Source organism: Podarcis gaigeae (assembly GCF_964106915.1).
Source record: "Podarcis gaigeae genome assembly, chromosome: 16".
NCBI classification, from domain to species: Eukaryota; Metazoa; Chordata; class Lepidosauria; order Squamata; family Lacertidae; genus Podarcis; species Podarcis gaigeae.
The window spans coordinates 26,946,511-26,971,050 of record NC_139693.1 but is presented as its reverse complement, the minus strand read 5'-3'; the positions used below and the strand labels follow the sequence as shown (position 1 = coordinate 26,971,050).

At 44.4% G+C, this 24,540-nt stretch overlaps 2 protein-coding genes across 6 annotated transcripts in view; one reads left to right on the top strand and one right to left on the bottom strand.

Moving 5' to 3' along the window:
• The window catches only part of RSPH14 (radial spoke head 14 homolog), a 62,648-nt gene that overhangs the window by 2,639 nt on the left and 35,469 nt on the right, over window positions 1-24,540 (top strand). For all 4 annotated transcript variants that reach the window (XM_083717583.1, XM_083717585.1, XM_083717582.1 and 1 more), the window contains exons 3-4: window positions 439-541; window positions 686-804. In XM_083717583.1, the coding sequence (XP_083573709.1) occupies window positions 439-541; window positions 686-804 (222 nt within the window). The remainder of the gene's footprint in view (window positions 1-438; window positions 542-685; window positions 805-24,540) is intronic.
• Window positions 5,948-24,540, bottom strand: part of GNAZ (G protein subunit alpha z) — a 42,561-nt gene continuing 23,968 nt past the window's right edge. Inside the window, exon 3 of one of the 2 annotated variants that reach the window (XM_083717565.1) lies at window positions 5,948-7,998. In XM_083717565.1, coding sequence (XP_083573691.1) covers window positions 7,654-7,998 — 345 coding nt within the window. In that variant the 3' untranslated portion in view covers window positions 5,948-7,653. Of the gene's footprint in view, window positions 7,999-22,476; window positions 24,204-24,540 lie in introns of those variants that run through there. The other variant, XM_083717566.1, reaches the window with a different exon arrangement.

Below are 24,540 nucleotides of genomic sequence, written 5' to 3'. Positions count from 1 at the left end.
CACATGAGCAGGCAACCCACTTCAATATTTATTTTGCACACGGTTAAGGAAAATGTGTGTGTCCAAACTTCATTCACCTGGAGATCATTCTTATACAGGTTGCAAATATTTTTTAAACAGTTTCAATTAATATATCTTCATCATTGTTACAAAGATCAAAATAACAATAGCTAATAGAACAAAAACAGAAATAAAGGAACAGAACCATGCTGTGAATATTATTTGCCCATTGGGCACTCTAAATAATCAATATATAGTCATCTCTGATGAGTTTCAGAGACAACTGCTTTCATGCTACTTGGTGGCTGTTTTTAACCCTACCATGCCTTCTATGTTCTTTTTTCTATTGTGGTGGTTTAATGAGTGTATTATAACTTTGCCCTAGATGTCTGTTGAAAGGTGGTGAAAATAAAATAAAAATAAAAATGTGTCTTTCAGGATTTCTAGATAATTTGAAGATGCTGCTTTTAGATGAAGACAGCACCGTGCGACAGAAAACAACAGAGGTTCTTTATATTATGGCAACGCATTCTGTTGGCAGGTAGGTATTTGCTGAAGTTTAATGCAAGCGTTTTAGAGTAGGGATTTTCTTCTGTTCTGCAACATATTTTCCCAGGTTCGAATAGGGGAAGTTAATATTGTGCTTACACAAACCACTTCTTACCAATACATTTTCTGAATGTAGGACCGGCTTCCTAGAAAATGGAGTCATTCCAGCTCTGGCACAGCTTTTGGATGATCCTGTTGACATCTGCCGGTGGAATATGCATTATGCACTGAAACTCGTGTCAGAATTGCCTCTAGGTAAGGTGGATTAAATTTCATAAGATTTACAATGCTGACTGCTGAACTGCTCTGCTCATAACCAAGTAAAGGCTAGAATTTCATGTTGATTTCACCTAACCCCCTTGCGTCTTGTGACCTGGCTTTCTTGCTTGACTCAGCTGGAGCTACTATTCTGTAGCCATGGTCTGTGTATGTGGCCCACACACTATGTGGTGTGGATTGAGAATGCCTGAAGCATAGCCAGGATTTATGTTGGGGAAGCAGGCTTTATGTTAGGGGGACAGAACCGAGCTGTTAGTTATTTTTATTTATTTACTTGATTTGGGGGGGCAGCTGCCCCCCACCTTTCCTTTGATTCCCCCCGTGGTCTGAAGGAAGGTTGGGAGGAGAGGGTGGCAAACTGGGTCACTTCTCCTCCCACAGCTATTGAACAGGCTACTTCAACTCATTTAGAGGCAATTTCCTTTTCTCCAGGGAATCTTGGTTCTGTGAGCGGGTCTGGGGGCATGGGTCTTATTTTCAGCTGCCCCATGATAATTTGACAAAAGCCTTGCCATTTAAAGTGCTCTACATATGTGTAGCTTAGAAATAACCTACGATCCTGTGGTTTTGTGATTTGGTGGTGCTGGAGAGCATTATGAGTGTGCAGTGAACTTCAGGCTGGAAACCAGTTTTGCCTCTGCTTCTTTCTCTTAAAATTCTTTGAGTGAAAGGAACTGTCCTTGCCTTTGCTGAGCCGATGTAGTATGACACTTAAGATGAGATCAACTAGAATTATCAAGTCCACACTGTGGTCTTTAGACAAAGTGCTCAGTTTTAGCCTCTCAAGTGTATTATTAAGGGTAATAATACTGGCTTATGTTTACAAGGTTGTTGTACAAACACTATGTAAGGTTATGCAGTAACAGATTAAAAAAAACCCAAGCAACCCTATTGTCTGTGATCCATTTTACTTGTTTATTGCTGCCTGTCCACATTATCCCTTGTTACTTCATCCTCCCTCCCTCTCTCTCATGGTTCCCAATTCCCTCCCAGCCCTGCAGTGGGATTTTAATATAGGTCAGATGTTCTTCAGGGCAGGGATGGCTTTTTGCCTTTTTTTTTGCTTTGCCACTGTGTAAAGAGCCAGGTAGACTAACAGCACTATGCAAGAAATGTATCTTATGTAGTAGTAAAGTTCAGTTGTCTCTTGGTGGTGCCAGAACATCACACATTGCTCTTCTAAGCTTCTGCATAAAGAATGATTCACACTTCTAGTTCATTCAGCATGTGATCTGGTTCCTTGTTGCTAGTGAACACTCAGTGAGCTACCAAATAAAAGCAAGCCCACCTTCCTCTTCTGACGGGCAATAGCTTATCTACTCTGTCGCCTAGGGGAGATTTTTTTCTTGCTACAGGCAACCAGGCAAGTGACTATTTACAAGCCTGAATTAAAGACAGGAAAAGTATCAGTGTTCAAAGGTGTTTACCAGCTCTGTGTCGTGTGTCTTTGTGACTACCCCCGCCTCTCAGGAGATTGCCAGTGCAGTGGAAAAGTGTTTGCACATCCCAAACTGAATAAAAGTGGTACCTCGGGTTAAGAACTTAATTCGTTCTGGAGATCTGTTCTTAACCTGAAGCACCACTTTAGCTAATGGGGCCTCCTGCTGCCGCAGCGCCGCTGCTGCACGATTTCTGTTCTCATTCTGACACAAAGTTCTTAACTCGAAGTTATATTTCTGGGTTAACGGAGTCTGTAACCTGAACCGTATGTAACCTGAAGTGTATGTAACCCGAGGTACCACAGTATTAGCAGAGTTGTGTGTGCAGACCCCAGGCAGGGGGTTCCTAACCCTTTGCTAATGTCAGTGGATGATGATGACACGGCCAGTAGAGGAGACCGTGCCTTTCAGAATGGTGCTTTGTTCTCAGTTGTTATTGGCATCCGTCTATGTCTTGGGAGACAATGGAGGAGTGCACCTTGCGGGCGGGGGGGGGGTGAAGTCAAACTGTTGGAAGGTTGCAGTGCCCGCTGTGGCTGTAGAGACCAGTACCGTATTTTTTGCACCATAACACTCACTTTTTTCCTCCTAGAAAGTAAGGGGAAATGTCTGTGCGTGTTATGGAGGAAATGCCTACGGGTGGCATGCCTACGGATTTTCCTCCTCTAAAAACTACGTGCGTGTTATGGTCGGCTGCGTGTTATAGAGCAAAAAATACGGTACATGTTTTGCTGCAGCTGGGGTAGCTTCTGGTTGTGCTGCTGCAGATGCACCATTGTGTTTCTTCTCTCTGCGCTCCTCCCAGCGGTCATTCCTCTTCTGGTCACTACTATGGGTGCCCAACCTGACTGTCTCCAGGCATTGCGAATGGCTCAATAGACGTTTTGTGATTATCCATATGCAAAAAGGAACCAGGTATAAAGTCAAGCATTTGCTTATACAGTAAGCCCACAAGTTATGCACATTTAACTTGTGCACATTCAGCTTTATACGTGTGGCAAAAAGGGGGGGGCAGGAGGAGGAGGGATGTCCAAGAAACAAAGACTTCTGTGATCCCTCTCCGTGTTTACCCCAATGTGTTTTAACTATATGTGATTTTGGCTTTACGCAAGATCCCCAGAACATAACTCCCGCATAAGTTGCACGCTATCTGCATGTGACAAGGAGAGTTAGTTCCCCTCCTGTTCATAAAGAGACACAGCCCCCCCCAGTTGTTCACTTCCTGTGTCACTAGCCCTTACCTTGCACAGCTGCATTAGCCCTTACCTTGCACAGCCGCATCCAGAGTTAAGCTTTAAGTTTCAAGGGGCTAAAGGGCTTATTTAAAACGTTGAGGCTGAGCAGCCTGTTAACAAGGAGGCACATTGTACAAGATTAACACCAAGCAGATGTTTTCATTGGATTCACTGAAATAAGACTGCTAGAGAATATGAAATGCAATCCACAAATCCTGAATTTATCTGCCTTGTACTAAACAGGGTAGGGACAGGAATACCTAAAGGACCAACGACATGAGGCTTTGCTGTGCATCCCAAGACTGTCTGAAGTTTGGTTGGTGGTAGGAATGCACATTGGGGTTTGCTGTGTTGCCATGCCTAGATGTTTGAATGTGCTGCCATGTTCTTCGGCCCTGTGACTTGCTGGATATTTGATTGGCTGATACCTATTATACTCTCTACTGTCTCTTTTTTAACAAGAGGGACTCTGCAACAAAATGTTGCTGTCTGGAGTGCTGCTGTCCACTCTTCCAGCCAGCCAGCATGTTCGGTCCTCCTCACTGAGCTGCTTTGGGGATCCCAAAATTCTTTTTGCACTTTTTTGTAAACATTGGTTGGGGTACCTCCACCCAGCTTGCTGTTGCCTCCTCACATGTCTTGAATCACAGAATTGTAGAGTTGGAAGGGGCCACGAGAATCATCTAGTCCAACCCACTACAATGCAGAAATCTTTCACCCAATGTGGGGCTCAAATTCATGACCCTGAGAGTCTTATGCTCCATGGTGCCATTTTGGCTACACGAGGATCTGCATTTGCTATTGAGCTTTGGAAATAGAGGGAATAATTGTCTTTATTGATTTATGACACAAGTGACCTTTTGTGCCTGTAACTAAGGCAGAAAGGAAGGATGTAATAAATGATAAATTGCTACATGAAGCTGTGCTGCTTCATCTGTGCTACAGTCTCTCTTAAGCATACTCCTGATGCCTTCAGTAAACTCCTTCTTAATTAAGTGTGCTGGACATGGCTATGGTTTCCATCATCCAGTCTTGGCTGAACTCTCCCAAAGATGCAGGACTGGAGATATTCCCTGTTGCAAAAAGGTCGGATTCACTCCCAATTTGTCTACCACAGCATTCTAAAACATCATTCCATGGATTAAATTATCTCCTGGCGTGCTTGAAAATTGGCTTTGGAGTGTCTGGGATTTTTAACATGGCTCAAAGAATACCCCCCCCCCCAAAGTGCTGTAACCTTAGAGGCCAAATCTACAGTCCTATATAACATTACTCACCTCAGTGGTTTCAATCAATCCCTACTCCTACATGGTTCGTTTTGGCATGAGCTTCAAGCAGCGGTAGCCCATCTCCGTAGATTCTTCATTCACTATCTACTTCACACATCTCGGGAAGGAAGCTTTCGCCCATGAAAGGTGATTCCACAATAAAGCATTAGGATTCAGGCAGATCAGCAAGTTCTCATCCATCTGCTACTGATATTTCTACCGGGGGTGGCGTGGGGAGAACCCCTCGCTGCCTCCCAGGATAATCTGCCATGGTCTTCTGCTGTAAGCCTCCACTGAAGAGCAACATTGTAAAGTCTTCTTCCTATAACAAATTGTGCCAGAGCTTCTACTCTTATTAGAGACGTGGTTTGGACTGATCTTTTCCTTCCCGGCAGTCACTGCTGACCTCCACTGGCAGTCTCCTTTTATTGAAAACAAACATCATGAATTCAGCTAGAACTTGCCTGCAAATTTCCTTTAGTAAAAACTGAACTTGGCTATTTCACAATCCGGTTTCAAGTGCTCTTTCTCTCTCCTCTTTTCTGCTCCAGTCCTCCCCCCCCCCCCCAATTTATCAAGGGGCATGCAGGTACAAGCTCAGCACTTCATTTTAAAATAATGACAAGAATCCGTAGATTGCAGTTCCAGGAGAAGAGAGCAGACAAAGGCACTTCCACTGACCTCGGAGGCCTTTTACTTCAGAGTAAAAGGACACCTCTTTCAAAGTGTCGCAGCTCATTTTGTCGTTTTGCTACTCTCCTCAAATTGATACTCTACTCAGCAATTGGTCCCTTACATTCAACAGGATTCACAAGTATTGGCTACCACTGGCACCAGCAATACTGAAAAAAACGGTACTCTTCTTTTAAAGATGGTTGTAGCTAAATAGGTGTTCATGAGAAGTGCCCCTTGGGGCTAAGCAGCAGGAGAATCCCCTTCTGCCAGAAAGTACTATTCACACCCTTTAACCTCCAGCTGTTTCAGCTTTTTCTGAACAGAATTGTCCCCCATTTCCTATTCAGTAGCTGTACTGGCTTTATCGCATCGCGTAAGCAATTAGAACTAAACAGATTTTTAATGCCCGAAGAACGCATACTTGCAGCAAATGACGTAAGAACCCAGCTGTGTGGAATCTAGAATCACAAGATCTACAAACATTACATACACACACCATAAATCAGTTAAGATCATTCAGATTTATTTTCTTAAAAGTGGACAGCCGGTAATTATTTTTTTTTTATCATTCACTGTTTTCTCTTTAGGTTTTTCTTAGAGCCCTTGGCTGAGAATTCTCACTAATCTTCATACAACTGGGGAACGGAGGGAGGCAGGAGGAGATTGTGTGTGTGTGTGTGTGTGTGTGTGTGTAAGTATAAGAGCAAGTGTGTGTATGTGTGTGCATTTATGTGCTTTACGATTCTTGAATGTATATTTATTTACACACTTAGCTTACACTGAAGTCTCTAAGAAGTCTTTTGCAAGGGACAAGGGGGAGAAGAAGGAACTGCCTGGGCACTGGCCCTAGGATCCATGTGAGATTATCCAGTAAGTTCACACACAGCTTCTCAGGCATTCAAACTTAGCTCTAAATTTGCTAGAGTAATATGCCATCCAGTATTATTGGCATACAGGATGAAAGGGAGCCAAGGAATGCATCACTTCCATTCCTTAAATTCCACTAAGTTTTGTAAATTTAAATATCAAGACATTTAAGTATTGTTCATATCACTCATCTGTTCACCTAATAATTACAGCACATTTTTTAAAAATAAACACCCCCCTCCCAAAACAAAACAAAATGACTTAAAAGGCTATATTGTACAGTTTCATTGGCTCCTGTGTTTAGAAAGGCTGTTGCAAATGTTGTCAGAATTTTCCTTGGAGCAATGGAACAGGATTGTCCGTTGGCACACTCAAAATCCAGACACAAAACAATAATTAAAAAAAATGTATACCTTCATATATCTGTATTTAAAAAAAACCAACAACACTCAACCACTTATTCAACTTTTAGAGTTTTTGTGAAAGAGCACAAAGATTTGGCAAAAAAAGATGTAAAAGAAGACTTTTGATGTATAAAACTCCTCACTGGTAGAAGAAACACTGACCACAATTTGGCCTTGTCATTACTTAACATTTCCATTCATTTCTTATTTTTTGCACACATGTTGAAGTTGTGAACAGCAGAAGGGGCTATACTGGTCAGGGTGGCAGGGACTCACAGGGATGATTCTGCACTATCAGTTCCTTCCACAGAGAGATTATTCATGATAAACCATGATGCAAAGACAATGTGTGTATCTAGTATGTACTTTGTACTTGCTGCAAGTTAGGTGCCTGTGCACGCTTAATCCATGTGTACATGATCTGGTACAGGTCAAGTACCAGACTGTAGGTTAAAGGAACCCTTTGCTCAGATATGCCTGTTCTCTAGCCTCTGGTCTCTTCCCTCTTGGGGGTTGGGAGTTGCAACACAGCCCCCTCCCCAACTCACCAGCTCTGCATCATTCCAACAGTATGATGGTTTCTAGGACAATAAGGACAACAATCTGTCTCATTATACATAGAACATGGTAAGCTCTGCTATCTCGTGGGGGGGGGGGGATGAAACAGACGGAATGAGCCAGTGGATGATGTGATAGTAGTGAAAACACTTCCATACAGTTCAGAACCTTGCCATTTGGTGGGAGGCTTGCACACTCCAAGACATTGTTTTTGCAAAAAGGTGTGTGGGCAGTTGAAGGGATCTGTGAACATACTTCAGATTTCTCCCTTCCGTGACTGGGTCTTCCAAGCACTACGCCATTGTTTCCACTGTGGCAAGCAGCTGTTGCTCGCCTGTTTCACATCACCTTAAGAAACCAGATTCATCTGCACAGATCCTCAGCAAAGACCAATATACTTGAGGTTGTTCTGAATGATGACGTCTGTCACCGCATCAAACACAAACTGGATATTACTGGTGTCAGTGGCGCAAGTGAAATGTGAATAAATCTCCTTGGTCTCCTTGTTGCGATTCAAGTCCTCAAACTGACGCTGGATGTAGACAGCTGCCTCCTCGTAAGTGTTTTGGCCTTTGTACTCCGGAAAACAGACTGTCAGAGGGATGCGGCGGATTTTTTCAGCCAGCAGATCCTTCTTATTCAGGAAGAGGATGAGGGAGGTGTTGATAAACCAGTTGTTGTTGCAAATGGAGTCGAAAAGACGAAGGCTCTCAGCCATCCGACTCTGTAGGAAAGGACAGAAGCATCAGCAAGAGAATCGCACACAAAATTACGCAGGAACCTCAACAGCCATAGCCACCTCAGTGAATAGTCTTAAGTTGCTTCTCACCCAAGCTGCCCCAAAGATGGATTTTCTTGTAAAGAAGTGTTAGCTTGTACCAGCCTTGAGTAGTCTGCTGCCTTCCAGATATTGTTGGATTAAAGCTTCCATCAGCTCCACCCAACATGGCTGTGGTGTCTGGGGCTGATGGGAGTTGAGGTCCAAAATGTCAGGAGAGTGCCAGGCTTTGCAAACACTGGCTAATTTAACCTTGGAAACAGCAGATCTCTTTCTCTCTTGTTCTGGTAGAGGAACCAAACAAACACATAAGGCTTTCACAGCACCAGTTGTAAAATGGAAAAACAGTTTTCCAAACTCATGTTCACACGTGCACATCCACACTCCCACAACCTTCTGCATGCAAACCATCCACTTGGCCACAGAGTTGCAACCCTTCTCCTTCAGTCTCATTGGCGCCACATAGGCAAATTTATGTGCTGCTTCCTTGCAGAGGAGAAATGATTTCTGTTTAGAGAACTTCATCACATGTCAAGCAAGCCCAAGACATCATTTAACAACATACATTTTTTATAGCCATCGTGCTGCTAGGATGATTTCGCATGGAGCTGTCCATGGTACACTGTTTCCTATTTAGTGAAGACATAACTTTGAACTCCACTAAAAAACGACGTTTCAAAAGTATTTGAAGTAATCATTTTCTGAGAGGAGGGAGCCCAACGCACAAGTGGCATTTGTGACCGTTCAAGGCCAAGCATTTCATCAGGTGCCAGATGGTCACTTCTACATTTGTGTCCGCAGGAAACTTGTACTCCTCTTGCCAAGCACAGCAGATCAAAAGAACAAAAACCTCCTCCCACTTATTTATTGTTTAGAAATCACCTACATTATCCTAGGTGCTGTACAAAGCTAAGACCACAGACTTACAGCCTAGTAGACATTACAGAAGGAAAGGGGGCTGGGAACGGGAACGGGAAACTAGCAGATTCAGGCACTAATTCCTGATAGAAAAGCTGTTTGTGGAAAGCAGAGCCCAAGACCACTGGACTCCATCCAGCAGAGGCTAGGTACTTCTAATCTCATTTATTTCATTGAGGGGATTAAGCACATACTTGATGGGATTTAAAGTTGCTTAACTTTGCCTGCATTGCACAAGAAATAGTTTTCAAAATTTATATATGTACAAGCAGATCTGCAAGTAGTGCTGTTTTGAACCAGAACAGCATGGGTGTGGGCAGCTTGGATTTCCTTAGCCCTTTCCAGGTATTACTTGATATAATAATAACAACAATAATAACAGCAACACAGTAAGCCAGTGACAATTAACAAGGCCTTTAGAGGGAGAAAGTACATAAATTCTACAAGCTGTTGTCAATCCAAACAATGGCTCGATTTCCAAAACCTGCCATCTGGATGGGCCTTTCTTAGGAGCACCTCAGGTCACAAGCCACCCAAGGTGATGCCAGTTGCAAAGAGAGATCAATGTGCCTTGGAGGCTTTTAGTATATGGAAAGATATTCAGAGTAGAGTAATGCAGAACATTCATGTTATGAACAAGTCAAATGCTTATACAAGGCTGAATTCTTGTAACAGTATCTTCCAGGAACTTTTAATACAACAAATGGAGAAAATTTGCAGAAAACCATGCAGGGAATAACACTGGCCTGGTTCATACGTCAAGGCCTTCAAGAGAGGAAACAAACCATGTGCAGAGTAGCCTTGGTTCTGGAGAAGTCACAAGATAAAGGAAGCAAATCATTATAAGATGGATAAGCATCCAAGGTCATGCTTGTTCATGCTTTAGAATTCCACATACTACTCCTGGGACTAATTCAAGAGCTCTTACCTTACACCCAACGCCCTCCCTTTGAGTCATGTCCTCTCCACTGCAAATGCCCCTGCAGATTAATGCCATTTGTGAATGATGCTCTTCATTAATGGCTCTTTGATTGAATCACACTCTGAAGCAGCATCACGCTGGAGGGAAGAGAGGAAATTCCAGCCTGATCACCAGCTTTTGTGATTCTGAAATGGAATCCAGGGTCTGACAGAATAAAGCCTCACTCTCACTTGCCTCTTTTCAAAACTGAAGGACTCTGAGCCACAGTAGCAAAGTTCCCTCTTGTGATACTTATTCCCCCCACTTGTGCGATTTTGTCACAGTGTCGCATTCCACCCCTACGCCCTGAGAGCACAATGAGTTCATCTTACATCTCTGGCGTTTCAGAGAAGTCCAGGGCTCCTCTACTTTCCATCATCATCAACCACCGGGTTTCTCTGGCAGCCAGGCTCCCCCCACCCCCCCACCCCTGTCTAGAGCAGAAAAAGGAATTCAGCTCAGAGGGAAAATCAAGATGATTCACAGAATATTAGATGAGGTAAAACCAGCAAAGGCAAAGCGGGAGAAAATAATGGTTTGGGGAAGTTAGTCCCCATCTGCAAAAGGGGCTGTGAACTTGGAGTGGAGAGGGATGAAGCAGCCAGCCAGAAGGGCTCCAGCTGCAAGCTTGCATATTGACTATTTCAGAACAGTGTTAATAGCTTGAGCATTGCACTTTGTATGTCTTACATAGTTATCTTTTCAGATGGTAACCAGCCCTGAACTAGTGAAATAAGGTGATACATATAAAAATCAATCGGTAATTATATCAGCACTTAGCTTGGATCAGCTCTGCCAGAAAATGGCCTGACGGTAGACAACGAGGGAACACACTTTTGTCTAACCACAGTAATTGAATGCAGTGACTTGAAATTCCTACTCAGGTTTCCATGGAAATAGCAAATAAGCATAGTGATATTATAGGTGTAAATATATTCAGAAACACGGGGAAAGATTGTGTGTGTCAGGTACTGTAGCACTGAAGCAGGCACAGAGACAGGCACAAAACATTCCACACAAAGGTTCGCAAAGTGTCCACACCAAGTGTCCCCCAATGGCAGAGGATTCTTCAAACGTTTTCTGCATATGTGAGCAGAAACTATGCGAAAGAGGGTGGTGGGTGGTACAGAGACCCACAGGCAGGAGCACAAATGTTACTTGGATCGTTTCATAGAGTTGCACGTTCTTAGGAAGCCCTTTATGCTCTTGACAAATGGGGTGAGGTAGATGTTCCTGGTACAGACCTGGCAAGGCTTTCAGGCCTAGTACTCCAAAGAGGGGCATTTGCTACAGCAAGCAAAGAAGCTGTAGTGATGCCAGCAAAGTTCTCCTGGGCCTGACCTCAGAAACAAGCTTTGGCAGTTGTTAAATGCCTGTTCAAAAGCAAAGTTGAGCTGCTAAGCCCCCATCACCAACCCTGGTCCCTCTGGGATCAGAATCCAGGCTGCAAAAGGCCTCCTGGTTTTCCTCCCCACCATCTACCCCAAGCCCACCCCATCAGAAAGCAAGGAGGTGGGTTGGAGGTGTTTCCTTCCCTCCCTCTCACAGTGACTCGCTGCAGAGGATGTGAGGACTTAAAGAGTTTTGCTGCCTCTTGTGTAGTATTTCCAAGGCCCCTGAGGCTTGTATGGGTCCTAGGCCCAAAGGGGCCTTAAAGCCCAGAAGCCAGTTTGGACTGGACATGCTCACACCTTTCACCCAAGTCATTAGAAGACTCTAAGTGACAACCCTCTGCACACGCTGCAGCCTCCTCTACACTACTGTGCAGCAGTCCATTTTGGAGCTTACAGAAGCACAGATCAGTGTCATAACGTCCCCAACTTTAAGGAAGCACAACAAATGCAGTTGAGGAACAGGTACATCTGTCCCCACCCACCAGCCAACCCTATGTGCTTATTTTATTCTACAGCAAGACAGGAGCCAAGAGCAGCTCAAAGCAGCAAACCTGTTTGCGTGTGTATACGGCATCTCCCACAGACAGACTGGGTTCAAGCACAGCCTTAGCCAGGCAGCCCCCAAAGGCACCCTTCCCATTGCCTGCAGCTCCCCTCCTGACTGTGCTGGTACAGAAAGGGGGCAATTCACCCCAGGGTCATAATCGCACCAAACCCAACTGCAGTTTATCACAGCAAGAGCTACTTTGCCAAGATGGCCTGAGAGGGAAACTGTAGCTTAAGCCCCTAATATCTCTCCATTAAAAACTGTCTGCAAATGGAGTGGATAATTATTTTCCACTGTATACTATTATTCTTGCGGTCCCTCCCACTCCCACATTCACCTCCACATAATCCTTTAAGCATTTACCGTAATAGGGATATATTTCCCTATTAAGCTCTTTCTGAATTTGTTTAAAAATAAAATCGGTCTCTTGCCTTTTCTTCTTTAATTTGCATCAGAGAACTAATGGCAGATTTGATAATATATTTCCTGGCTGCTGCTTCTACTTTTAATTGTGGAAGCTGCATTCTTGCTTCCATCCATACAAGGCAGCAGAGTATTAGAGATTACCGTCCACACACTTTCACTGCGCAGATACTGGTGGTTAGGTAAAACCTCTTTAAAACTGTTTAGCAGAGTTTATCTTCTTTCTGTCTCTTGCGCAGAAGCAGTGGACAGTGACGAAGTTGTTCTAAAGATGACTCACACAAACTCTGTGAAGTCTCGGTCAAGAGATTTTATTCCCAAACCGGGTACAAGCATTACGGTAGCCAATATATTTTCGACTGTTAACATAAACAGCAATTAACTGTACACTTTCAAACAAAAGTCTTTCATCTCCTACACATCGTAAATTACAGGAGCAGTCCTTCAGAATATTTTACAGGCAATACTCTTCGGACAGATGTCTTCTTCTTCTTCTTTGCACTTCTAGCTGATGCTAATTAAGCTCAGAGTACCACTCCCATATATAAAGGAAAAACTCTGGAGCCTTCTAGAAACTTTCTACTTGTTTCTGGCAGAATGATTCCCTAACACAGAGACCAGTCTGCTTTTCAGAGGTGAAGGATTTTTCCTATTCCACCTCCAAAGCCCTATATGGCTTGGGTCCAGGCTGCCTGAAGGACCATATCTCCCTATATGAGCCTGTCTGGGCTTTGACATCTTCTGGGGAGACGCTACTCTCAGTCCCACCACCTTCACAGGCACATTTGCTGAGGACATGAGAGATGGCCTTCTTGATGTCTGCTACCAGACTGTAGAATGCCCTTCCATGGGAGCTTTGCCCAACTCCCTCTCTGCTTTCCTTTTGCTGGCGGGCAAAGACTTCCTTGTTCTAACAGGCCTTTGGCCACTTAAAGTCTGTTGTGACAGATCCTTCTGAGGGTGGGTGTTGCACTTTGTGCATTTGCACTTTAAATTGGTTTTAAGTAATTTTTAATACCGTTACTTATTTAATTGCTTTTTTAAAAAAATATTTTTATTGGTGGTGTGTTTTTAGCTGCAACTGTCTTAATCGATGCTGTGAGCCAGCTTGGGTCCTGCACTGGGAGGAAGGTGGGGTGGGGGGAAATAAAATAAATAAAAAATAAGTCTCTTATGCCCTGATTTTGCAGCCATGTCACAGTAATGCTTGCTCTGCAGTCTGGAGATGAGGGCAGCTTGGCCTTAAGAGGCCTCCTTAGCTGCAGCACCATAATAAGCATGTTTGCAGGGCTGCAGCTCAAATCTTGGCTCCGGGGGCAGAATCAGCCAATGAAAAGAGAGAGGGGTGCTGCAGACAGTGCCACCCCCACCATGCCAAGTCCTCCTCTTTTTCACAAAATCTGCCCCCAGTGTCTGGGTGCCAGGACTCACAGGAAAGCCACTGGGAAAGGAAAACCAGATATGGAAATTATTCTCCAGGTTTTTTGTTTGGTAACAATTAGTTGCACCCTTAAGGCAAGCACTATACCAGGGTGGACAACTTGTAGCACTTGGGCTAATGACATGCAGGCTAAACCCTGATTTCAAAAGCCCTAAGCAAGCGGTCAGTTTGGGCTTCTGGCAAGAGTGAACTGTACTGCCCTTGGTAGTTCATTGGATAGTGGGAAAGGGCGTGTCTCTCTGCTCTGGTCCTAATGACCCTCAAGCGAATGCTGGGGAAGCAGGAGGATGTCCATCCCTAGTAATGCCTTCTCTGGGAATCTGAGATTGAGGATCCATGGGCTGCTGTGCTCAAAGCAAGACCTGTCTGCTGCTGACGCTGCTATGTCAGCATAGCAATCTCTTAGGGATTCACCTTGGCTACAGAACAGGCTTTGAAACAACATATAATGCACATTATATGTCTCTCTCTATGAAAATTGTAACATAGTGTTCACATTATTGTTCAAGACATTGAGGAGGCCACTGCATGGAACAGTGGTCTTCTTCTCTGAGAGATATTTCACCAAACAGTGTTGTGGTGCAATATTCCGACCCATGCACAACATCTCCCCAGAGCAAGGCACGGGTGGAGGCAGAAATCGGGGACCCCTGCTGATGCCTTCTAAACCAGTTACACTTCCAAGAGGATTAAGCACAGTATCAGTGCCAAAATGTTGCAAATCCATTTCAAGTAGCTAGGCTATTCCCACAAAATCAGAACCATTGGTCGAGAAGGAAATGTAATGTTGCTCAACTCGATTTGATTCTGTGAAGAAGGCAACTTTTGTATGTGTGCATATGCATCATATAGGAAGTCTCAATCTGTGTTTAAGGAAACTGGAGGAGTTGGGTGTGTGTGTGTTTTAAAGGAGGCCTATTTTTAACAATGCATTCAAGCACATGTGTATAACCACCCCCACCCCCCAGTATGTCAAGATGATAATGTTGTCACTTTCGAAAATAAAATGCAAAAGGCAGAAAGTCAAGTAACATTACATTGCCCTGTCCTTAAAACTTAACTCCAGTTAAGATGTCTTTAAACAGGGCCTTCCTAAGCACAAATCTTAATTTTCAGCACACATTTTTGTGGTGGTAGGGATCCGAGGAGCAGGGTAAGGAGAATGCATCCCTGCTGCCCGGGACCAAAGAAAACCTATTATTCCAGTCTAACAGAAGTTGTTTGCACTTATAAATTTTATCTGAAAATTTCAAATAAATTGTTCACAAAGTCTGAAGGGAATAAAACAGTTGGACTTCTGGGATCTCCCACTGCTCTGACTGCTGTGCATGCGAGGCATGGCTGGCCTAGAAGACTGCGTAACCCTTGCCCTAGTGAGGGATTTGGAGAATGGAGCCATGCCTATCTGCTAAAGAGATTAAGACACACCATCCAGGAACTTCAGAAGGAGAGGGGGAGGTGATGGTTTAGCACAGTGGTTTTCAACCAGTGTTCCATGGCACCCTGGGGTGCCTTGAATGATAGTCAGGGGTGCCACAGGCAACTCTGGTCTCCATCCCTGTTTCCTTCCCTTCCTCCTCTGATGCCCTATCACATATTTGCCTCCCAAGGGCTTGCACAGCTGTTGGTTACAGGAGCAGCCCTGGCAGATGAATGGTGTCTCTGGGGATGGTCAGAAGGTGCTGGTTGCCAGGAGCTGAGGTGGCCTTGGAGTAGGCCAGCAAGCAGGCGAGGGAGTCCAGCCAGCCAACCCACCAGCCCTTGCTGTAGTCCCAAGCCTCTGTGGGGCAGTGTGAGGAGGCACCTCTCTTTGGGGCATGGTGGGCAGCTCAGATACCAGGGGTGGCAGCAGCGGCAGCTGCCCAGAGGACTCCTAAGGAGAGGGGAGAGGAAAGGAGGCTGAGGGAACACTCCACAAGGGAGGGTATTTGAAAAAAGGGTGAGAGGCTGCCAGCTCTGCTGGAAAGCAGTGACACAACTGGGCTCCTGAACCCCACAGGGGTGCCGCAGAAAGAGTGTAGTTGGTCAAGGGAGCCGTGGACTGAAAAAGGTTGAAAAGCTCTGGTTTAGCAGAACAGGCATCCATATGGTACCTAAACAAATCATTGCAACTGCCTGATGAAGGAGAATGGCCAGATGTAAGGGAGGGGGGAAAGGCATAAATAATCCATACGTTTAATAGCTCTATAGCAAAGAGCACTTTAGCAAGCGCCCATCCAGCTGCACCTGCCATATGCCCCCTTTACTTGGCAAGTATGGGAATCCGCCTGCTCATCCCCTTTGCCCCCAAATAATTTACTTTCTACAATTAAACACACATCTCAACATCCTAGGATTGCTTTTGTCCTCTAAATAATATTGAAGCAGAATAAGCATGTAAACATCATCTGACACATTGTACTCAAACTTACATGAAGCAGGACCAACATCATCTGAAACATGTGTCTGGTTTCCCCTGTCTGAATCAGAGGGGTCTCATTGTGGAAGCAGCCAAGTCCACATGAGTCAGCCGTTCACCCCTCAAGCTAACTCTGCTGACGTGAATAATAGAGAGAAATTGTGCAGAGGCACAGAGGGAAATGTAGGGATGGAAGAATGAGTGCACAAGAACCATCCTTCTTTACTTTCCAGCTGGGGCTGCTGCACATGAAATTTGGATAGTGCTGTGTACGAGTTACTTCCCTTCAGAGCCTGGCCTTGAGAATGCCAGTGCCTAGCTCTGGGCTGGAGTGACAGTTACCATTAAAGAAACCCCCTCTGTGTTACAGACTCCCCAGGTTCTGCTGTGAGAATTTAGGATTTACAAGCTAACGATGGAAGGGCACTGCTGTCAGAAAACCTCAGAATGCATTTATGTGCTCCATTACAGACACGTTGTTATGGTAACAGGGGAGGAAAAGAACTGGGGCTGCTGAAATAGAGGAAGCTTCTGGCTTAATATTGCAAGCTGAAATTCCTTGAGCACGGGAGCAGCACCCCAGTCAAGGCGGTTCCAGCAAATCCCACCTGTCCTATACGGAGTGAGTCCAACTCCTCAGATAGAGTTTACCAGCGTTTGTCAATAAGAAGAGGGCACTCACCAACCAAAAGCAAGCCTTAAAACACTTTATTTTTTAACAAAGCCAGACTCATGCATTAGATATCTTTTCAGGCACCTACATTTAAAAGAGGTCTTTGAATCTCTTTTTGTAGAAAATGCCAGCACAACATTATGACCTACAGAGCCAAATGCAGCCCTCTGGCTGTGTCCTGCGGCCAGCCAGAAGGTTGCTTGACAACTCCCCTGGCAGGCAGTAAAAGAAAAAGGGTGAGTGGGGGAATGGACAAGCAGATTGTCAAGCATTTGGCTTGCTGAGTCACAACTTGTGCAAGCCTGCCTTATTTATTTGTACCCAAATTGACAAATTAAAAAATTATTCTTTTGGTTAGGGACTGGCCTGGTTAAATAATTGTACACAGATCTGACACCAGAAATGGCAATCATTCAGGAATCAGTAGGATAACTTTTCAGCCTACTGGGCCTCGCTGTTACAGTGGTACCTCGGTTTATGAACTTAATCTGTTCCAGAAGTCCGTTCTTAAACCAAAACCGTTCTTAAACCAAGGTGCGCTTTCCCTAATGAGGCCTCCCGCCGCCGGTGCCCTTCCACCATTCTGATTCCGTTCTTAGACTGAGGTAAAGTTCTCAAACCGGGACACTATTTCCGGTTTTGTAGAGTTCGTAAACCGAATTGTTCTTAAACAGGACTGTTCTTAAACCAAGGTGCCACTGTACTGAGCTTAATGTGGCCATCCTGGAATTAAGCAGCTTTAAAGGGGAACATCCTGGGTGACATTGCAATTTATGAAAATTTTCAGTCACTTGTGTCTAAATAAAGACCTTGTTCTAATGTCTCAGTACAGATGCATAAAATTTACACAGCAATCCCAAGATGATTCTGTTATTGCCAACCACTGTTACTGTGAAAGGTGACCAGGCTCTTTTTGCAGACACAAGAGGATCACACTCTATGCATTTGATGAAGTGGGCTGTAGTCCATGACAGATTACCGTATTTTTTGCACCATAACACTCACTTTTTTCCTCCTAGAAAGTAAGGGGAAATGTCTGTGCATGTTATGGAGCGAATGCCTACGGGTGGCGGGGGGGGGGGACCTCCTGCAGTCGTGAGCAGAGGATCCATGGTTCCCCTTCCTTCCCTCCTCCGTGGCTCGCTTTGAAACAGCAAGGCGGGAGAGGAGCCGCTTACACAGGTGTAAGCGGTTCCTGTCTGGTTGGCTGCTTTAAAGCATCCATGCTCTGTGTCCCTCTCTCCTCCCCACTCAGCTCACTAAATAGCAGCAAAGCTTTTCAGCTCTCTAAGCCGGGGAGGAGGGAGAGAAGCAGAGCCTGCTTGTTTTAAAGGAGCAAAGCGGGAGAGGAGAGGAGCCTTCTCCCCTTATACCCCTCTTCTGCATTTTTAGCAGCATCCTTCTCCACACACCCCACCCGTGCTCCTTGTCCCTTGAGTGCTTTTCCTTCCCTCCCCACTTAAAACATGGTTACAAAGCACGGATCCACATGGATCCTCAGGATTTTTGCATTGGGCTACCCCAAACTCACCGTCAGATCATATGTCTGTGGCCACAGCATGAACCACAAAAATCATACATCCACTGTTTCGTTTAGAATATTTTTTTTCTTGTTTTCCTCCTCTAAAAACTATGTGTGTGTTATGGTCAGGTGCGTGTTATAGAGCGAAAAATACGGTATGCCACAATGCTCCCACAAGACCCTTTGCTGAGAAAGTTAACAAATCTTCATAAAATCCTGTCTTAGAAAATTGCCAGTTTCATCAGTTAAAAAAAACAAAAACCCTACAAGCAAAATAAGCAGACTGTTGCATGTCCAAAACATGTTCCTCAATACACGAAACAGAGCACTCTGTCAAACAAGGCTGCATAATGTCAGGGCTGTTCAGATTTGTAGTCCAAAACATCTAGAGGGCACTGGGTTGGGGAAGGTCGACATGTACCCTCACTGCCTAGGGCTGAGTTCTCCCAACCACTCCAAGAGTGCTCACTGGAGCACAGAAAAGAGAGTAAGAGGTGCCCATAGTCATTCTTGATACAAACTCTTGGTTTGTGTGTGTGTGTGTGTTTTTATATATCCCCTTGTGTGTGTCAATTAAGCCCAGGTTTCCCGAATTAGTCTTATTTTGGACATCCAATAGTATCTTCGTTTTTTTTAAAGGACAGAAGTAAAAAAAACCCTATACTATTTTTCATAGTGGTCAATTGCCCATTTATTCTTGGCTCCTTCACACTGAGCAATTGTGTAAAATTATTGTCTTAATAATATTCCTCAGATTATCTTTAGCTTAAAAGACCGGGGTTATGCATTTCTTTGTCAGGAATGATTATATTCCAGCTTTCTCCTGGTCTAATGTGCACATATCTTTGTACGCCCACTAAATGGGGTCTCTGCCATGGGAGCATATTCACCCAGTGCTTTTCAAGCTGCATTGGCTCCCGGTGGAGTACAGGGTCAGATTTAAGGTGCTGCTTTTGACCTTTAAAGCCCTTCACGGCCTAGGACCCTCGTACCTACGGGACCACCTCTCCTGGTATGCCCCACGGAGAGCCTCAAGGTCCATAAATAACAACACCCTAGTGGTCCCAGGCCCTAAAGAAGTTAGATTGGCTTCAACCAGAGCCAGGGCCTTTTCAACTCTGGCTCCGGCCTGGTGGAACGCTCTGTCTCATGAGACCAGGGCCCTGCAGGATCTGATTTCTTTCCGCAGGGCCTGTAAGACAGAGTTGTTCCGCCTGGCCTTTGGCTTGGAGCCAATTTGATTCCCTCCCTCTCTTTTTTTTCTTTCTTTCTTTTCTTTCTTTTCCTTCTCCTCCTGCGATGAGGCTACATTTTAATATTTTAATGTTCCATTATTTTAATGTTGTATTTTATTTTTGTTTTTAAGTTGTAATCATTCATCTTGTTTTTATTATTGCTTGTAAGCCGCTCTGAGCCCGGCCTTGGCTGGGGAGGGCGGGGTATAAATAAAATTATTATTATTATTATTATTATTATTATTATTATTATTATTATTATTATTAATGTTGAACATGCAATAGTTCCATTACCTGAATCATAACCGTGCTCTGATCCTCTTCTGTTGCAGAATCATATTACCGTACTTTGTAGGATTGCTAGTTTCTATCTTCTACCACATCTCTCAGGAGATATTGATGACTTTATAGACAGTTGCTGAATGAAAATATTAAATTCAGCATGATGGCTTGCAGTCTCATCAAAAGATGTTTTCTCTGAAGTATCACCAATTTAAATGCATTTACTCCTTGCAACAATACAAATAACCTTTAGGACTGCAGGCTTAACACTCCCTAATCAGGAAACGGCTTAATTGCAAAGGAGAAAAAGCTTAAACAGAAATAGACTTGATTCAAAACCAAGGATAACAGCAACAGTGGAAATTGTATCTGATGGAAGCAGTGGCTCTGAACTGTGCAATACATTTATGACCATTGACACTTTGGGTCACGTACATCTCAAGTTTTCCATTCTCAGTGACAATAGAAGATTGCTGGAACAGTCAGGAGCTTTTGAAGTTCAAACGCTTACAGCAGCCCCTCTGCAAGGATTGCTCATCTAAGCAAACGAAACAGATATTGGCCAGGCAGGCCATGCACATTTCCCCTAACGGCAAAAGAAACAGTGGAATGAGCATGGTGGCAGGCAGAGCAGCAAACCATTTCTAATAAAAACCAGTAATGTCTAATACTAATTCAGGTCCATCAAAATGTTGCTTGAACACAGCATGGTAGCCCTGTACATCCACCCAGTAGTTGTCAAGTATGCCTGCACACTCACTGACATATTCATGCCCTGTATGCTATGAACATTTTGGGGCAGGGGCCCTTGGTTCCAAAAGGGCATTGATTGATGGATTCCATTTCAATACAGAAGGAGGTAGACTCCACTATGGTAGCAGAGCTGGGGTGGGAGAGTGCCAGAGCTCTGTCTAGTCAGGTTGTATGGGATCATTTTCAACCTATTGCCTCCGAGGATGTGGACAGGCTGCTTGGATGAGCAAAACCAACCACCTATCTCCTTGACCCTTGCCCATCCTGGCTCATAAAAGGGAGCCAAGCAGGTTGGACAGTGGGCTGTGTGGGATGGTGAATGCTTCCCTCTGTAAGAGAGTCTTCTCTGAACCCCTTAAAGAGGCAGTTATTAAACTTCTTCTTTAAAAAACCATCTTTGGACCCAGCCATTATGGCTTATTATCGCCCAGTCTCAAATCTTCCATTCCTGGGCAAGGTCCTTGAGCGGTTGGTTGCTGAACAACTCCAGGCCAGTCTGGAGGATGTGGACCATTTGCATCCCTTCCCATTTGGATTCAGACCCCATCACGGGACTGAAATGTTTTTAATGTTTAATGTTTTAGATTTGTCAGAAGCTGCCCAGAATGGCTGGGCAACCCAGTCAGACGGGTGGAGTGCTACTACTACTACTATTACTACTACTACAGTGGTACCTCAGTTTTCGAACGTAATCCGTTCCAGACGACCGTTCAAGTTCTGAAATGTTCAAAAACCGAAAACTCAACAGTCGACAGCTAGGCCTCAGGATCTTGCACTCAGCGGAAGCTGCGTGGCATGTTCGACTTCCGAGGCTTGTTCAAAAACCGAATCATTTACTTCTGGTTTTACGGAGTTTGTAAACCGAAATGTTCATCAATGGAGACATTTGAAAACCGAGGTACCACTGTACTAATAATACCCCTCCTCAGAAGACCATAGGGAGGTGTACAATATAAAACCACAAAAACAGAATAACCAACAGAAACAATAACAAGCCCCACTTGTGCAAGCAACTTGGATTCTTCTCCATCCTGGATGATTACAGCTGCTTTTGAGGGACTGAGACTTTGACTCCCCAAAGTTTCCCATAGAGATGAAGAGAAGACAACTGTCAGGCCTCTTCTCAAAAAACAAAACCCAAAAAATCTTATCTACCAGACTGAGGCTAAGCAACACACAGCAGCCTTCCCCAGTCTGGTGCCCACCAGATGTTTTGGGGTACAATTCCCATCAGACCTAGGTGGCATGGCTTTATGATGCTGTGGATGATGAGAGTTGTAGTCCAAAACATGAGGAGGGCACCAGGTTGGGGAAGGGCCATCACAATGAAGGTTGGCAAGTTATCATACTTGTAAGAATCAATCAAGTTCAGGGTTTGGGTGTTGCTCTGGATACAACATTATGCTACAAGGGGAGGATAATTTCTTGGAGTACATTTCACCAGTTTACATCTGATGAGAGGGCTGTAATTATGTAATTATTTAAATTTATAGAAGGCTTTCCCCCCCAAGTTAAAGATTGTTAGAAGGCATGCAGTGAGAACTGAAACGAGAACAAGAGCAGAAGCCTCGCTGTTCAAGAGCCAACTTAGCTACATTTCCTGGTACTCCTGAATTAACAATTTTCTTTCTGTAGCCTCATTTCAATAGCCTTCCTTGGCAAACATGTCTGATTATCTAAATGTTCTAGGTCAATCTTGCTGGCTGGGGCTGATGGGAGTTGTAAACATATTTATTTTATTTAGGGAAAGCATTTATAATCTACATTTCTATCGAAGCTCCTAGAATGAAAATAGACATAGCCCAATCCAAAAATGAACAAAATTAAAGCAGTGTAAAAGGAAACAAGAAGTAAACATCAGGAGGCCACCAGGCCAGGGGACGAATGATGAATCAAGCCCAGATGGCTCAGCTTCTAGTGGCAAATTTTAACCTTGATCTGAAAAAGTTGCATTGACCTCTATATCTACAATCCCAGAGTGGTATCAAGGTATGCAGGACTTTTCAGGACTGCTTTGCAACTCTGCAAACAATCCAGGCAAGATTGTTGCCTGATCTCTTCCCTGCCTAAACCACATTAACCATTATAACAGCATTTGAAATGATGCTTCACTCTCTCCCACCATTTGTTAGAACAGAAGGATCTCTCAATGAAGCAGCTCTTACCCCCCGACTCGAGCTGCTTATCATTCTCCATAATTGCACATCAATTATAAATAGAGCCTGAGATTACTACTTAATTGCATCCTACAGAAAAGGGTGCATTCCCCCCTCCCCAATTATATAAAAAAGTGCTTTGTTTCAAAATTCATAGGCCTGTAGGTTCTCCTCAGTTCCTATGGACACCAAGCTGAATTATCTGCTTCAGGAGAATATTGCCAGGAATACTGAGCCCTTCTTTTATTTCCCAGAGGGGGTGACATTATCAGAGGTTTGGAAAGATCTCCCAAGCTTTCTGAAGTGCTTCAGATGAATAGGGGAAGGCAAAGCAGAGTGTGCAAGGCTCCTGAGACATTTGCTCTGACATTTGTTCTACCTCTATTCTCAGAGGCTATACACTGCTGAATAGCAATTGCTGAGAACTGCAAGTGGTTCAAGCCTGTGGGCTTCCCACTGGGGCATCTGGTTGGCTACTGTAAGAACAGAGTGCTAGATTAGATGGTCCTTTGACCTGATCCAGCAGGCTGTTCTTATGTTCCTACCCACAACCCCCCAAACTCTGCAAATCCTTCAACAACATCAACATGGAGGCACAATTATGACTTCAGCTGTGACACTGAGATTGGGGATCTGCAAAATGGCTTGCGGGATAAGCCCTGAGATTCTCCATCAAAGCCAGACATAAATATGGAATTTTCATCTGCTGAGCACACACATTATCAGCAGTGACCATGAGCGCTCTTTTTCTGCATGAAGAACATTTCATAACAAAGCCATTGATTGGATACCAGGAATTCCATACAGAGAACCTTCTGCAAACGAAGCATCTACAATTATGCGTGTTACCATCTTAGTTAAATTATATATTGAGGAAAGAGACTGGAAAGCACAAACAAAACTGGCAACAAAGGTCAAGTCAAGGAGGGTGAATGCAATGATCCACGCACACTTCTGCATATGCAGTCATTTCCATAGTTACTGTATCTGTTTGTTCAAGCAAACTGGAGGCCAGTATTAGCACCATAAAGAGACTGCAAAGGGAGTCGGTTTTTATGATATAGACAGAAGCTGTTTAGTGAACATCATAAAATTCTCTGTGAAAACCCACGCAGATAGCGAGTCTCAGACCAGCGGGTGCCATTTTAAACAGCACAAAAAGGTTAATTCAACTTAATTTTGAAGCTTCAAAGGCTTTCTGGAACTCCTTTTTTAAATGGTGTCATGTACATCCCTCCAGAATACTTTACCCAGAGTTTTCTGTATTTACACGGCAACAGTACCTGCAAAAGGAACACAACATCCAATCTAAAAGTGGCTGCCAAGACAATGATGTCTCTTTACAAAAAGAGAGTCACGTGGTCCAACGACTGGGTCATCATATCTTCTGAGCTTTGAAGGTAGAGCAGCAATGAAACTTCAGACAGAGGGCAGTAGTAAGCCCTACCCTTTTCCATGGGACGCGGGTGGCGCTGTGGGTAAAAGCCTCAGCGCCTAGGACTTGCCGATCGTCAGGTCGGCGGTTCGAATCCCCGTGGCGGGGTGCGCTCCCGTCGCTCGGTCCCAGCGCCTGCCAACCTAGCAGTTCGAAAGCACCCCCGGGTGCAAGTAGATAAATAGGGACTGCTTACTAGCGGGAAGGTAAACGGTGTTCCGTGTGCTGCACTGGCTCGCCAGATGCAGCTTGTCACGCTGGCCACGTGACCCAAAAGTGTCTGCGGACAGCGCTGGCTCCCAGCCTATAGAGTGAGATGAGCGCACAACCCTAGAGTCTGTCAAGACTGG